Consider the following 17,331-nt stretch of genomic DNA (forward strand, 5'->3'; position numbering starts at 1 on the left):
GCCCAGGGATTGGGGGGCGGGGGGATGCTATAGAAGGTGATCCATATGTGGAGTCACACCCTGCTCTGTTTCTAGACATAGTCTAGACATAGTCTGTCTCAGCAAATGACAATTATTTGGTGTCTCATGATGGAGATCATACAGAAATTAAGAATAAATTTTCCTTGTCCCCATTTTACAGATGCAGAGACCAAGGTACAGAGAGGCAAGCTGGCTTGCCTGAGATCGCATTACTAGTAAATGGCAGAGCAGGGATTTGACCCCAGGCATCTGACTCCAGAGTCTATTTTCTTATCTATTTTGCTAAACCATTCTCATAAGGTAACTGTGAAAATAGAGAACAGTAGCTACTTGAGGGGCAAGCAAGGGGTCTTAGGAGGGCCTCTAGCTTAGCATGCAAATGCTAGTGAAGGCTTCCCACAAAGAAGATAAGGAAAAAAGAGATACAACACTGAGTGGCTGGAATGGCATTCTGGGCACGGGGAACAGCACTGACCCAACAGAGAAGGAGCAGAGTAGATTGGAAGGGAACAAGCATCTCCCAGTGCCGGACTAGGTATATGATTGTGGTCCGGAAGGGCCACACAGGAAGCTGAAAAGCTGTTTTGGACCAGATACTCAGGTTCTTGGACACTGTACCCAGGAGCTTCGGTTCCACTCATTAGGGTCTGCCAGCTGAGCTTACGTAAACTGAGATCACCCTAACCTCTTCCCCCTGTCCATGCCTTCCCTGCAGGATCAATCTGTTCACAAACAGCTTCGAGGGCCCTGTCCTCGATCACAGGTATTACGCCGGTGGATGCTCCCCCCATTACATACTGAACACGAGATTTAGGAAGCCATACAATGTGGAAAGCTACACCCCACAGGTATGTGGCAGGCAGGAAGCCACTGCAGGGCAACGGGGGGAACGCACACTAAGAAGCCAGCTAGCACGGAGTTGAGGCCCAACCCTGTGAGCCGCTGCATCAGCTTGGATGTATTGCTGTTTTCTCTTCGAGCTTCAGTTTTTGGTTTTTTTTTTTAAATTTTTTTAATGTTTATTTATTTTTAAGAGAGAGAGAGAGACAGACAGAGCATGAGCAGGCAGGGGAGGGGCAGAGAGAGAAGGAGACACAGAATCCAAAGCAGGCTCTAGGCCCTGAGCTGTCAGCGCAGAGCCCAATGTAGGGCTCGAACCCATGGACCATGAGATCATGACCTGAGCCGGAGTCAGATGCTTACCCGGCTGAGCCACCCAGACACCCCACATTTTTTATTATTTTTAATCTAAATTTTAGTTAATATACACTGCAATATTGTAGAATTCATTGATTCATCACTTACATGTGACACCCAGTGCTCATCCCAACAAATGCACTCAATACCCATCACCCATCTAGCCCATCCCCCCACCCACCTCCCTCTGTCAACCCATAGTTTGTTCTCTGTCATTAATTATGCAGTTCCAAGGGTTAGGTTACGACCTTCTCCTCCTCCTCCTCCTCCTCCTCCTCCTCCTCCTCCTCCTCCTCCCCTTCTTCTCTCCACATGTACGTATTGGCTAAAAAAGAAAAAAGAAAAATAAATGAGCCATGGACAAACACAACCTCCCCCGCGGTGCCCACTGGCACCCCTGGGGCCTCTACCTTCAAGGGAGGATCTCAGAGCAGCTGAGTTACCATCCCAGTTAAAATAGCCCCTGACCTGGCAGGACATACATCGTAAGTCTCTCTGCATAGCCAGTGCTTTTGGAGTGCTGTGTCAGGCCCTGTGTGATGTTGTATCCATACAGACTCAATCCTCAGAACAAGTCCAATGGAAGGGACAAACATCGTCTCTATTTGACACATGAAGAAACTGAGGCAGGGGGGCCTGGGCGGCTCAGTCCATTAGGCGTCGACCCTTGATCTCAGCTCAGGTCATAATTTCACAGTTCGTGGGTTCAAGCCCTGCATCGGGTGCTGGGCTGACGGCACAGAGCCTACTTGGGATTCTGTTTGTCTCCCTCTTTCCCTCCCCCTCCCCTGCTCTCTCTCTCTCTCTCTCTCTCTCTCTCTCTCTCTCTCTCTCTCTCAAAATAAATAAAAATAAACTTAAAAAAAAAAAAAGAGGGGCACCTGGGTGGCTCAGTCAGTTAAGCATCCGACTTCGACTCAGGTCACCATCTCGCAGTCTGTGAGTTCGAGCCCCACATCGGGCTCTGGGCTGATGGCTCAGAGCCTGGAGCCTGCTTCCAATTCTGTGTCTCCCTCTCTCTCTGCCCCTCCCCCGTTCATGCTCTGTCTCTCTCTGTCTCAAAAATAAATAAACGTTAAAAAAAATTTTTTTTTAAAAATTAAAAAAAAGACATTGAGCATACAGAGGTTCAGCCTGTTGTCGAAGGTTGCTCAACTAGAAAATGGCAGGGGTGCGTTCCACCTCAGGCAACCTTACCCCAGGCCACAGTCAGACTCACCTCAGCTCCCTTCCTCAGCAGCTTAGTGTTATGGGAACTGCAGGCAATCAGAAGCCAATATGTGGGGGCAGAGACCATTGGGACTGGTCCCTCCAAGGACATCGAGGCAGTACCTTGGACACAGAACGAGAACTGATTTTTGAGCAAACAGTTCTAAGTTCTCCGGGAGGCACTTCCCTGCCCCTGTCACTTTGTCCCCACTGTGCCGCCTTTGACCACACCTCATCAGCTGTCAGCTGCTCTCCCCTTACAATCTTCTCACCAGCCTGTCTCTCTGACTCCAGATTCAGCCCTTCCAGTCCAACCACCGTGCTGTCCCAGAATGATCTTCTGGAGGCTCAGCTACATCCATGTTGGCTCATCTTGGATTGAGTCCAAATTTCGGACCAAGTAATACAGAAACCTCAGTGTTTTGATGACAGCACATTCCCTCACGACCCCTGTCCCTTCCCCTCACTGTTGCGTCTTCGTGGTCAGCTACCCTAGAATCCCTTTACTTCGTAGAGTACATCCTATTCTTTTCCACCCGTGTGCCTTTGCCTAAGCCGAGTCCCCAGTCCAGAACGCCCTCCTGCATTTCTGCCAGTTGAAACCCAAATCACACACTCACCTCTGAGTATCACCCACAGTCTGACTCTCCTACTGGATTAGGAGCCCTGGGGCTGGGCGCACAGTTGGCTCTGAGATTCCTGTATCCAGAGGCTCTAGTTGAGAGCCCAGAACATGTTAAGAGTTCAATGGGTACCTGTTGACTTGTACGGAACTGAGGTGAGTCAAAGCAAGTAAGAAACCTTTTCTTTTTTCTTCCCTTAGACCCAAGGCAAATACGAATTTGTGCTGACAGAATATGAGTCATACTCAGATTTTGAACGTAGCATCACGGAGAGAGAAAAAAGCATGTCTAGTTCCGGCTTTGGTTTAAAAATACGTGGAATATTTGAAGTTGGCATTAGCAGCACGAGTGCTAACGGCAAACATTTTATTCGCAGAATCAAACGATTCTCTCACACCGTAAGTACCCTTTGCTGGCCTTCAGTTCCCATGCATCCATGTCGATTTTCATGCCCAGCTGTGTCTGTATTCCCCACTACTGCTAGGCCTAGCAACCAGCCTGTATTTCCGTGGTCCTGAAAATCTGTTCACCAGAAAACAGGGTGGTCTTCCTTGAACTGACTTCTTAGAAAGGCCGGGCAGTGTGGCATATCATTATTTTCTTCTTTTATGTTTACATTCTCTCATTTTCCAATGAGCTTTATCTTGTGGTTTTCCTTAAACTTGAGCAGGTAGCTTTCCCAGACCATATCCACTCTGGAGACGTTTCAGCCTCTAACTTCTGTCCTAAACATTCAGCTGAAGTTCCCCCTCCAGGATGTCACCCAAGACCCTTCTTGTCGGATGGCTTGGGGCCTCTGCTGGAGTCGGCCACACCATCATTCACCTGTTCCTCCCACTTGCTTTCTGCTCCTCATCACTTTCCTTTCTGGGGTCTAATCTCCCCACCTGTTCTTTATTTAATTCGTGACCATCTTCTCTTCTTACCCTTCAGCTACCCCAGTTGACCTCTGTTCATTCTCCCTCCCCACCCACCCCCCACTGCCCCCACCCCACCCCGCCACCAGGGCAAGCCACACACCTTCATTATTGCTTCTGACCTTTCTGTTATACTTTGTCCTGCACAGCACACTCTTATGGGCATCATTACCTGGATGCCTCGCTGACACTCCAAGCAGGCTCTTCCTCCTACATTTTCTGTGCTAAATAGCATTTGTTTCCTTCTGGTTTTCCAACCTAAGCATTTCAGAATCCTGTTTCGCTCTCTTCTCATCTCCACATTTTTTGGCCACCAGATCCTTCAGTGTCACATTCCAATATTTCTTAATCTAACTGTGATTACATCTTAAGTAGCCCGGACACTTGCACCTCCTGCATGGCCCCCGCCTTAGGGCTCTCCTGTCTCCCAACTTGCCCCTGAGATTTATGTGCTGCCAGAAAGACGTTTCCATGATACTAATCTAATCATGCCGCCTGTTCCCCCTGGCCCGTAAGATGAAGGTCAAAGCCCGTGAGTTGGTAGAAGAGGAGTAATTGGACTGGGAAGTATTGGGATATGATGTTAGAGAAGCAGGTGACAGGCAGCCTTGAGGAACCTTGAGTTCCCGAGCAAGGAAGGTGCATTTTATTCTCCAGCCACTAAGCGTTTTCAACTTGGGTGAAATGTGTTAGAAAATTAATCTGAGTGGAACCTGGAGACCAGGTCGTCTCTAATGATTCATAGGAGGAGAAAGTGGTGAGGGGCTCAGAAAGGGCTCTGCTGCTGAAATACCAACCAGGAGAAAATGAGTAGTAAATGCTAATGGGTCTGTTACTGTCTTGGTTTTTCCTTCTAGGCTCTGAGCAACTTGGAGGCAGAGGCTGTTTCTTCCATCTTTAGACTTAGAATGGCACCTAGTAGGTGGTTAAGACTGAAATACAGTGATGAAGGGTGGTATTAATGAAAAGGATCATACTTTGTTGGGGAGAAAATGAAGAAAAGAGAAAATGCCATCTGTTTACTCCTTCCCTTTCTCCTGCTTAGCCCCTCCCTCCCTGCCTCCCTGACTCAAATATCCAGTGATAGCGTGCTTACAGTGTTCTGGGCACTATAGTAGGCTTGGGGTACAGAGACAAATACAACCTGATTCTTGCCTTCGAGCTCACAGTCTAGGAGGAGAGGCAAACGTGTATGCAGTCAACTAATTCTTAATTTTTTTATATCAGTTGTAATGCAGCCTGGTTTGTGCTATAAAGGAAATATAAGCAAAGTGCAATGCAGTCCTAGAAAATGGTGTGTGTGTGTCTGGGAAATTCAGGGATGGTGTCACATAGGCAGCAACAGCTAAGGAGTATTGAAAATATTAGTAGACGCGTGTCGAGCCGAAAAGGGAGAGAAGAGCATTTAAGGCAAAAGGAACAGCATGTGCAAAATTGTATTATGAAAAGAATAGATTTGGCAAACAGTGAGAAGTTGGATTAGGGCTGGAGTGTGGTGTGGGGGGCAGAAAGTGGTAAGGTATGGGGAGGAACACTTCACTACCAGGGGACAGGGCGTGAGTTCTTATATTCACCGTAAGGGAATAGATTTTATTCAGGAGACAATAGAGAGCCAATGCAGGCTTTTGTTTTAAGCCCAGAGGGGCATTATGATAGAGGCATCCCTCAGAGATATCGCAGGTTTAGCTCAAGAACACTACGATAAAGTGAATTCACAATAAAGTGAGTCCTATGAATTTTTTGGTTTCCCTGTGCATACAAAAGTTATGTTTACACTATAGTCTATTAAGCATGCAGTAGCATTATGTCTAAAATAACAATGTACATACCTTAATTAAAAATACTTTGTTACTAAAAATGCTGGCCATCATGTGAGATTTCGGCAGGGTATAATCACTGATCACCATAACAAATATAATAGCAATGCAAAAGTTGAAGTATTGCCAGAATTACCAGAATGGGGCACAGGCACACAAAGTGAGCCAATGCTATTGGAAAATGGTGCCAGTCGACTTGCTCAACGTAGGGTTGCCACAAACCTTCACTTTCTAAAAATCACGGTATCCATGAAGTGCCATAAAACAAGGCATGTCTGTAATACCATCAGGGTTTTAAGACGCCAGCTCTGATTGGAACATTGACGGCAGGCTAGAGAACAGAGGGAGATGAGTGGGAAGGTTTTATCCAAACCCGAGCAGGAAAAGAAACCTACAGTATTTAGAAAAATCGTGAACAGAGCACTGCTTAGCTTGGAAGGGAGAGTCATGAGTCTCTGGGGCAGAACTAGAATGAGGTGAGAGTAAGGATAGGAAACTCTCACTTCAGATTATTCTTGCACATCAGGATGTTTGCACATCACCTCCCATCGCCATCTCTCAGCCTATCCCCCACACCAGGGGTCACCAAACTTTTTCTGTAAATGTCAAGATAGTAAGTACTTTAGGCCTTGTAGGACCATAGGGTCTCTGTCACAGCTAGTCAGCTTTGCCGTGGTAGGGTGACAGCAGCTATGGACAGCGCACAAATGACAGGGCGTGGCTGCCTCCTAAAAAAAAGCTCTATTTATAACACCAGGCACCTGATGTGGCGTGCAGGCTTGTAGCTGGCTGACTCTTGCCATGCACTATAATGCCTAGCCTTCCTAAGGCATCACTTTCACTCTTTCTTGAGCGGCCTTTCTTTGGAATTTAAAAAGCCCAAACAAAGAGCCTGCCTTTGCAGGCAGGCAGACCCTGAATCCCACCAGAGTGGTCCCAAAGTGTTCCTGCTGCTCCCTGCCATCTCTGCTTCTGGCCACCTACCCTTCTCGTTCCTTCTTTGCCGCCATAAGGAGGTGAGTTAAGAGCAAACTCTCCCAAGCTGAAAGGACATCGGAATATTTATGAGAAATGAAAGTTTGTCAAAGAGACCGTCTTCCCCCAAGTATCCTAAAGGAATCATAAGAGTGACGACCCCAGGCCAGGAACATCGGATGGTATTTGTAAAGTTCATCCTCTTGTTCCAGATTCCTAACTTTAAAGGTCTGCTTTTCCCATGTTGGTATTTCATTTAGAAAAGCACATTTCTGCACGCGCGCTCTGACCTTGAAGTAGCACGTTACAAGCTGAAGCCCAGAAGCCTCATGCTCCATTACGAACTCCTTCAGAGAGTCAAGCTGCTGCCCCTGGAGTACAGTTACGGGGAGTACAGAGATCTCTTCCGTGATTTCGGGACCCACTACATCACAGAGGCCGTGCTGGGGGGCATTTACGAATACACACTCATTATGAACAAAGAGGCCATGGAGAGAGCAGGTACGCTGCCCAGGGGACTATGGCTCTCCTGCCGGGGCACACACAAGCTCTGTGAGGTGGTGGGAGGAGAGTTACGGGTTTTGCTCCTAGTTCCCTTCTCCCTCCCTGGCTGTAGTGTCATTTGCAGATCTCTCCTTTTTGTAACCTGTTAGTGGGTCCTCCTCCGCCCAGCCCTCTGTCTGGGCAGTCCTCTTTTCTACAACTATTTCCTCTAGACAACAGCATCCAGTCTCATGGCTTTAAATGTCTTCGATATGTGGAGAACTCCCAGTGTATGTTTCCCCCTGGATCTCTTCCCAGCACCCAAGAGCTCTCATCAGAATGTCCCCCTGACATCACCGTTTGGATGCCCAACAAACATCACAACCTTACCATGTCCCAAAAGTCAGCTTTTGCTTTCCTTTCCCAAATTTGTGTCCTCCACAGTCATCCACATCTCAGAATGCTTTCACCATCCAACCAGTGGCTCAAGCCAAGAACCTAGGAGTCAACCTTGACTATATTTTTTTCCTTCTCATTGATTAGCAAGTCCCCTCAGTAACTTTGAGGCGAAACCCAAGATTCTGCACAAGCTTTGACATGACGTCATTGCTGCTGATCCGTAAACCCCGTTTTAAGTAGCAGGATCGCAGATTGTTACCACAGCCACCTAACCAACATCCAACTCCTGATGCCCCTTGGCAATCTCTTCTCCCTGTGGATGTAATTACAGGACTTACCACTTGTAACCATCTGCAGGCCTAAGGTGTGATTCCTGCTTCCCAGTCCAGGGTTCTGGCACTTGCCACGTTAGGTGACCTGCCCTGGGCCACACCGTTCACAGTGGAGGACCCAGGGCTTGGTTATAAGGCCATTGCACTTGCAAGAGGATACATGGTCTGTAATGTGTATAAATTTATGCCGGTGTGGCTTCATTCTCACTAAGGCCAAGGATACCTTCCTCCATACCGCTGGTTTCCAGAGCACTTTTCTTATTTCCTCAAACTGCTTCCTGCAAAAGGATTCTGTTATCAAACAAACTGGGGAAACATATAATGAATCCCACTTTAGCATCCCACGAGGCTACTGCCATAAAATGACCTGTCCACCTCCTCTGATACAACGCTGGTCACACTTACTTGACCACGGAAGCACATTTTCTTATAATACTTACTATTGCAAAAATTACAAGAGATGTTATCACGAAATTCATATTTCCAGGAACATGCTTGGAGGGAAAACGGATATACACTTAACACCACTGGAGAACTCCGTAGTCAGGACTGCTCTCCTCTCCTTGCCTGGCCTCAGTGTACCGCGGAAGGTGCTGACCAAGTCACATCCAAGTTTGAGCAAGCCCAGGAGGAGAGCTTGCCTTGGGGAGAATTAGGGAGAAACAAGTGGGGAATGAGGCAAAAATGAAGAAGAAATAAGAGAAATCGGCCCCTTCTCTTTGCCAGGTCCTAGACCAGACACTTTAAATATATCACCTCAATTAATTAATGAACTTGCCCTCTCTACTCCAGCAAAGATTAAAGAAGAGTGGGTCAGGGGAAGGAGGACATACTACAGCAAACTGTACTTACTGGATCGACCCCTAGAGGCTCAGAAAACAACTCTGAGCACTTCCACTCTCGAGAGGGCAGCAAAGACCCTCAGAGCCTTTGAGGACCCTGAAAGGGGAAGGTTCTGTCGCCCTCTCATGAGGCCTCCCCCCTGATGTCATGGCTGCCTGCGTTGTTGGTCATCAGGCTGGCCACCCGTTGATTTGAACCTGAGTCACGCGACGTGACACCCAGGAAGGGCAAGGCTTCTGGAATCGATGACAGGAAAAGGTGACAGGGTGAATTACCTTTAGGTCATGGGCCTCTTTTCTTGCTTCCTTCAGATTACTCCCTTAAGGATGTCCAAGCCTGTGCCAAGAATGATTTCAAAATCGGTGCTGCCATCGAGGAGGTCTACGTCAGTCTGGGTGTGTCCGTGGGCACATGCCAGGGTATTCTGAGGGAAATAAAAGGTAAGTGGCAGGGGCATGTGAAATCTGTGCTCATTATCTTTCCCTTCTTAGCATCCCCCCAAACCGAATCTTTCTTCAAGCTAAAGACTGGATATTCTAAGGAATTTCAATTAAAATCATAATTCACTCAATAAAAACTTACCTAGCTCCCACTATGTGCTGGGCATACAAAAGTGAACGAAATTGTGTTCCCACCCTCGTGGTGCTCACATGAAGTAGGCAAACAATTAAAGGAGCAATGGCACCAAACCCAGTTTGGAGAATCAGGACCGGCTTCCTAAAGGAGGGCACGTTGGAATTGTCACTCAGGGAGTAAAGCGGCAAGGTTGTTTTTAAGGCAGGAAAAAAATGACAATGGAAATTTACTCTGGGGGCCAGGAGCTGGCCTGGCTGGAGGCCGGTGGAGAAGGCGGGGGAGGCAGGTGAGGAGGCTGGTCCTTCCGAGACAATGGGCGGGGTAGAGACTGGAGAAGCAGGCAAAGCCATAAATCATGTAGCAGAGTCCGCACGGCAGGGGAGACCAGACTGGAGGGGGCAGGTATCAAAGCCAAGTGTCCGGGAGCAGGGAACCTGGAGGTCATTCCAGGGAGCTGGGAATCAACCCAGCAAGTAGAGTAGGAAAGAGAGACCAATCAGCAGGGCCCCGGGCCCCGGCCTCTGCTGCACCTCAAAGAGCAGTCCCCACCGGCTCCACTTTACTAAGCTTGCACTGGGGATCATACGCGGAGAAAGAGTTCCAACACCTGAAGGAAAACAAAATAAAACAACGACCAAAATGAACTGCTGGTCTAGAACCATCCCTTGCACTTTTGACTGATGTGTGATTGATACTGTTTATTTGCTCATTTTGGTGGGGCTGGGTTGGAAGATAAGTCCCATAAGGGAGACATGCACAGAACACAGGTGCTCTTCAATTTTGTTTTTTAAGTTTATTATTGAGAGAGACAGAGCATGAGCAGGGGAGAGGCACAGAGAGGGGCAGACACAGAATCTGAAGCAGGCTCCAGGCTTCGAGCTGTCAGCACAGAGCCTGACGCGGGGCTCGAACTCACCAACTGTGATATCATGACCTGAGCTGAAGTCGGATGCTTAACCGACTGAACCACCCTGGTGCCCCTAGGTACTCTTTAAAGAAGACTCATAGGGAGCACCTTGGTGGCTCAGTTGGTTAACGTCCGACTCTTGATTTGGACTCAGGTCACGATCTCATGGTTTGTGGGATCGAGCCCCACATTGGGCTCTGCATTGACAGCACAGAACCTGCATGGGACTCTCTCTCTCCCTCTCTCTCTGCTCCTCTCCCATGTGTACATTCTCTCACTTTTGCTCTCTCTTTCTCTCTCACAAAAATAAATAAACTTAAAAAAATAAAAAGGAAATAAAGGAGATTTGTAAAGCGATCCCTTGCACAGGTCACTAGATGGGATATTGGGCAGGACCCTCATCACTTGCAAACTCCTCCCTCCCTTTTGGAGATAACACCATCCTTGCTTCTGTGTTAAACACATCCTTCCTTTCTTAATAGTTTTACCACCATGCGGATCACTAACCAACACCGTTCAGTGTTGCTTGTTTTTGAACTTTATATGGATGGAATATACTCTTTTCAGTTCTGGGTGGTGGTGGTGTTTTCGTTCACTGTCATGTGTGTATAACTACAGCTAGTTGCCATTGCTGCCTAGTATTTTAATGTATGAATATAATACTTTGTCCATTCCACTGTGGAATTTGAGTTATTTCCTGTTTCACGCAAGTGCAGTCGCTGCTGCTAGAACATTCTTCTGTGCTTGTCTGGCACACGCATGCAAGTATTTTGCAAGGAATGCACCCAGGAGTAGAATTGGTGGGTTGTAGACTGTGTACTTTTTCTGGACTAGTGAATGCAAAGCTGTTTTCCAAAACGGTTGTACCGCTGTCCCCCTACCAGCAGTATACAAGACTCCTTTCTATGGTGCACAGGGTTGCGGGATCAAAGCTAAGTGGTCACTTGACACAGTTCTTTTGGCATGGGGTGAATGGACAAATTAGAATGGGCAGGACTCACTGATATGATTGAGGGCTTTCTGGGAAACTCTACATAGATCAAAATAATAATCATGTTATAGTAGACGCTCTTTAGTGGATATCTATCACACACAAAGCCCAGCTTTTACAAATTTTCCCGCCTCTGTTATCCCATACAAAGAAGAGATGTAGCTTAGAGCTTCAGCAAGGCTACCTGGATAAACCTTTTGACCCCTAGTGCCTGAGATTTCTTATCTGCAAAATGAGGATTATATAGTTCTATTTCATTGTGAAGATTAAGTGAGTTAATACAACACTTAGATTACTGGCTGACACATTAATGATCCATAACCTATCTCCCTATCAACCTATTTACATATCTATGACCTATCAATCTCTCCATATATATGAATATCCATCAGGTATCTATCTTCCATAGACTCAGTGACTGGCATTTATAGATGTCCCCTCCTTATCCTGCCCCCAACTTGTGTCCTATTTGATTGGGTGAGTTGCCTTTTGCCCTTTGCGTCGTGACTTCTTTGCTGGTGGGATTGCATCTTGTCTACTGGCACCTCCAGGATGAGCTTAGTGAATATCATGGTAACTAGGTTGGGTTGCAGCAAATTCCAGGGTGCCGAAGTGGATCCCCTGACATGCCAGGTCTCTGTGTTGATTCCAGACAGAAACAAGAGAGACACCATGGTGGATGACTTGGTGGTCCTTGTGCGAGGAGGGGCAAGTGAGCACATCACCGCCCTGGCGTATAAGGAGCTGCCGACCGCGGACCTGATGCAGGAGTGGGGAGACGCCGTGCAGTACAACCCAGACATCATCAAAATTAAGGTATATCTGGGGAGCTGCTCTCTCCACCCTTTCCTCTATTTAGTAAACAGCTTATGAGGGGCTACTAGGAGCCAGGCTGGGAGATACAGAGCTCAAGAAGACCCACACCCTAATCTCAAGGCACACACATTATAGTAGATAATGTATCTGGAGTGGACCCATTACAAAATAACTGTTGGGCACCAGCTAGAGACCCCTGACTCCCTCCCACTCAGGCTCCCAAGTTGCTAAAGGAAATCAACCATCAGCTTCTAGTTCCAGCCTTCTTAAATTGATACTGTTTCCATTTGGTCAGAGATTCTCTCCAGGCACTATTTGCCTATTTTAACATTCATTCAACCAACAAATAGTTGCTAAGTTCCTGCACAGTGAGAGGAACTAAGCCGCTGGAGGAGAGGCAGAAAGATGCAAGTGTGAAACATACACTCTGTGCTAACCGGTAAGACCCGGGCAGCCATGACGGTCGTACAGGACAGGGTAATACTTCATGGTGATCAGTGACGTTTTGAGCACCTACTATATTCTTGACACTCTGCCAGGGTCTTTGGGCATGTTATTGCATCTAATCCTCAAATTGCGTGTGCTTACCTCCGTTTTGTGGCTGATGAAAATCGAGGTCACCGAGGGAGCATCCATCTGTGGCTGCTCAAGAGTCTCTGTTAGGTCTGGGCCCGAGACTTTGACCTCTTCCCTCCCCTCCAGACTTTCCTGTGGGTTTGGTGAATAAAAACTAATGATCCCAACCAACTGTCACCCACACAAGAGCAGTTTTGCAACCTTAAACTAAGAGGACGTTTGCTAGAACAGGACTGTCATACACATCAGCAGTAGTAGGTCCTTGCCTGTGGGGACTTCTGCACGGGGTCCGTGCTCCATCTCGGGCCATCCTCTCCTTGCTGTTGTCTGTACACTCACTGGTTGTTTGGCACCCACTCCACCCCACCCCCGGGACTTAGTCTTGCCGCCAAGGAGGGGTGACGAGGGACCGGAGCTCTTCACGTGATGCTCTGCAGCTCCCAATCCTGGCAGTTGCCCAGTGTCTTAATTTGTATGTCAAATGCATAGTTTCTGCAGAACAGAAGGCTGCCATTCAAATCCTGTCCTCTGCTGTTTTCAGTAGTGACACTTAGGGTACAGCTGCTGACAAGCATCAAGGAGAATAAAGTCAGCTGTAGGTTGTAGGCAGCTCCAGAGAACTCTGGGGTTGGCTGATGGTGTGGTGACATTGCTTGGTATCACGGATGGGCATGGGAGTGAACAGAGCTCAGGGGAAAATAGATCCCTGGTCTTTACTTGTCACTTACACCTTACCTGAATTTTTTTTTCCCCAAAACCGAGAATTAATGGAGTTTTCCCTGGTCACCTACCTGAATGGGTTGGATGTGCCAGAGCGGGCACTGGGAATGTCAAGTGTCAGGCATGTGATGTGATCTGGTGTGTGTGTGTGTGTGTGTGTGTGTGTGTGTGTGTGAAAAAGACAGAGAGAGGAAGGAAGAGAGGAAGACAGGTAGGGCAGGCCAGCATGCTAAGTATCTCAGGCCTGAACACGGTCTTAGGCATGCAGCACTTTACCAAAGACACAGAGGCCCAGCATGTGTGTGATGTAGTAGAAAGTATCACACTGTCAGGTGTGTGGGCTGAAAGGGGGAAAAGGTGAAGGAAGCAGAGATGTTTTCAGGAGTTGGGGAGGTGAGGTTACTGAAGACTTTTAAGCCCTACCTTTTGTAAGTCCCTGCCGTGAGTTGGAAATGTATGTTCTGGACATCCCACTCTTCCATGCACTCTTTCCAGCAAGAGAAAACTGCAGATGCCTCCACATTATCTCACAATAATTCTTCTCTGCAGAGTCAGCCCGCCAGGTAGTTAGCGCGGCGATTGTTTTCCAGGACGGCAGAAGCCACTAGACAGGCAATTCCTAGACAGAGTGTTGGCCAGGGGTCGCATGCATAAAGCATTCTTGAGGATCAAGACCTGAAACACGATTGGCGTAGGAGCCAGGTGGGCGGGGAAGAAGAACACCGAAGAGCCCCCTCGCACTGTTCACTGATAGACTTTCGACACAGAGAAACAGCTCTTTGCCCAGAGTTAACAAATAGCCGTGGACACAGAAAGAGAACTCCAAACGCAAAAGATTGAAATTACCTTCAAGATTCAGAAGACAAGCCTACATCTAAAAGTGGAAAAATAGAGGTAAATTTTGGAATGCATTTGCCTTTTTATCGTAAGCTTTAAGCAAATGAGGAATTCAGGAAAGAAAAAAGAGATGCTGAGGTATTAGACACTCATCAGATGAAAAAGGAAGTGGCTGACTACACGGAACCAAAGGCACAAGAGCAGATGAAAGCCTACAGTGGAAACTGTAAAGAACAGAATTGACACTGCAGAAAATTGAGTCAGTGATGTGGGAAGGCGCCATAAAAACGTTCTCATAATGTAGCAGCGAAAGACAAAGAGATTAAAACAATGACGTAAAAGAAATATGATGGAAGAGAGTACAGAAGGAGAAATCTGAAACTCAAGGACTTCTTCCTGAGAAAGAGACAAGATTAAATTTGAAGATGGCATTCATCACAGACATAATAAGGGAAATGTCCCTGAGCAGATGACACAAAATGCAGAACTCATTGAAAAGTGGGCAAAAGTACTGAGAGCAAAACAATACAGAAACACATCCTATGATGTGATTTTTTTTTTTAACTTCTAGAAACAAACCTATTCTAAAAAAAAATAAAGGTGGTTCTGGTCTTAGAATTCTTTGCAACATGAAGTAACTGAAGGCAGTGTAGTGACAATGTCTTGAAGGAGAAGCTAGGGTCGTTAATGGATAAAAAAAGTCCCAAAGACACTTTGCATTATTAAAGGAGTCACATAAAAATTGCCAGATTTGGCAAATGGAAAATATAGCATGTCTAGTTAAATTTGGATTTCAGACGAATAATGGATAATTTCCTAATATAAGCATACCCCAAATATTGCATGGGACATACTGGTATGACCAAATTATTTGTTGTTTATCTGAAATTCAGCTGTAACTGGGGAGATTCTGTATTGGACTGGCAAACCTAGTCACAAACTCAACCACTCGTGAGCATTTCTGTAAGTAGCCAGGGTGGCTAGGTTGTCGTCTGAGGTCCAAGCTGATGGAGAAGCTACTGTATAGAGCTCAGGCATTGCCCAGAGTAGAAGGAAAAGATACAGTTGTGAATGGTGTTCCCACAGAGGTCAGGAAGGCATTGGTTATGCTGCAGTGAAAAAACTTCCCAAATCGTAGGGACTGAGTACAACACAAGTTTATTTCTCAATCACACAACATGCCCAAAGTATATTGGGGAGGGGGCTTTTTGCATTGCCACTCAGGGATCCGGGCCACGGAGGCTTGATGTGGTCATATGCTCTGAAGATCACCGCTGCATTGGTAAGGGAAGGGGATATATCCCTTCACTCTGTCCTGAAGGCTTCACCCTGGAAAGGACGCCCCCTCTGCTCTCTTTCCACTGCTCAAAACAAGTCATGTTGCAAACCTGCCCTTTAGAACGTCAGGGAATTGCAGCCCTGCTATGTATCCAGAAAGAAAAGCAGCTGATCACTTGGTAAGCAGTGATAATCACACCTTTCTGAAGGTGTGACCACCGTACCTTTCTAAATCGCCGTACTCAAAGATTCTTTAACAGCAAATTACTCTGACCAAGAGAAGGGTTAAAATACAGATGTTGTGGTAACATTGCCTGGTAAGATAATGTCAGACTCAAGCCATTGGAGCTCACCCCCCAAAATAAATTCTGGATGTCAAATAAGGAAACCATGAATGTAATTAAATGACAGGTAACACACCCACAAGATAATTTTGCCACAAACAAAATCCTAAATGTATAAAGAATGATACAATTTCTAAGAAAGACACATTTCAAAGGAAATAGACAACTCTTAGCACTAAGATGACGAATAAATATGCAAAATGTTTAACTTTCCTAGGAATAAGAAATGAAAAAGTAACAACATGATATTTTTTTACCTATCAAATTGACAATGATTAAAAATCTATAATATTCAACAGGGCGCCTGGGTGGCTCAGTTGGTTGAGCATCCAACTCAGGTCATGATCCCCGGGTCATGCGATCAAGCCATGTGTAGGGCTCTGTGCTGAGAGTGGAGTCTGTTTGAGGTTCTCTCCCTCTCTCTCTCTCTCTTTCTCTCTCTCTCTCAAAAAAAAAAAAAAATTGTAATACTCGATATCATTGAGAGAAATGAGATGGGCACTTTCATAAAATGAGATGAGAATATAAATTGAAACAACACTTTATATAACCATCTATACCTAGGAAAATATTTGTATCAAAGAATATTGAACAGCATGGGGAAATGCCTATCATATGCTATTAAGTGAGGCAAGTGGAAAATAAACTGCACTTTTCTCATGCCACTGCTTTGGTGTAAATACCTGTCCATTGAACTATCCAAAAATATTCACTGAAAGGACACAAACCGCAATGCTGACCGTTCGAATCCTTTTCTGCCACTTACTGGCTGTGTGACTCTGGTCCATCTTTTTAACTTTTCTGTGCCACAGCTTTTTCATCTATCTGTAAAACGGGGATACAGAAGACTGTCTGCCTCAATAGGATTGTTGTAAAGATTAAATTAGATAATGTATGTATTTAGTTCAGCACCGGATTACTGCTACCATTCCAGTAATTTTTCGTTATCATTAAGAATGGTGAGGGGCGCCTGGGTGGCGCAGTCGGTTAAGCGTCCGACTTCAGCCAGGTCACGATCTCGCGGTCCGTGAGTTCGAGCCCCGCGTCAGGCTCTGGGCTGATGGCTCGGAGCCTGGAGCCTGTTTCCGATTCTGTGTCTCCCTCTCTCTCTGCCCCTCCCCCGTTCATGCTCTGTCTCTCTCTGTCCCAAAAATAAATTAAAAAAAAAAAAAAAAATGTTGAAAAAAAGAATGGTGATCACCAGGGTCCGTCACAAGGAAGGGCATGGAGTTTAATAAACAGCGAGGACCATCTCTCTGCAGCAATATGATAAATAAAATGTTCACAAGGGCAAGTGTGCGTAGGACCCAGTGGTCAATATGAGTAGTTAGGACTGTGTTTTGGGGGAAGAAATAAGGAAGAGAGATGGGGGAGAAAGGAAGAAGAGGAGAAAAGAGAGAAACGAACGAAAGAAGAACGACCAGGGAACGAAAGAAGGGACAATCATGCCATATTAACTTAGAATTAAAA

General features: G+C 46.3%; 1 protein-coding gene across 1 annotated transcript in view; it reads left to right on the forward strand.

Annotated features, from left to right (window-relative positions):
* The window catches only part of C8B (complement C8 beta chain), a 37,385-nt gene that overhangs the window by 13,394 nt on the left and 6,660 nt on the right, over positions 1 to 17,331 (forward strand). Inside the window, exons 5-9 of the mRNA XM_058717265.1 lie at positions 737 to 869; positions 3,251 to 3,448; positions 7,020 to 7,260; positions 9,128 to 9,256; positions 11,943 to 12,106. Of these exons, the coding sequence (XP_058573248.1) occupies positions 737 to 869; positions 3,251 to 3,448; positions 7,020 to 7,260; positions 9,128 to 9,256; positions 11,943 to 12,106 (865 nt within the window). The remainder of the gene's footprint in view (positions 1 to 736; positions 870 to 3,250; positions 3,449 to 7,019; positions 7,261 to 9,127; positions 9,257 to 11,942; positions 12,107 to 17,331) is intronic.

The sequence above is a fragment of the Neofelis nebulosa genome, chromosome 2 (assembly GCF_028018385.1).
Source record: "Neofelis nebulosa isolate mNeoNeb1 chromosome 2, mNeoNeb1.pri, whole genome shotgun sequence".
NCBI lineage: Eukaryota > Metazoa > Chordata > Mammalia > Carnivora > Felidae > Neofelis > Neofelis nebulosa.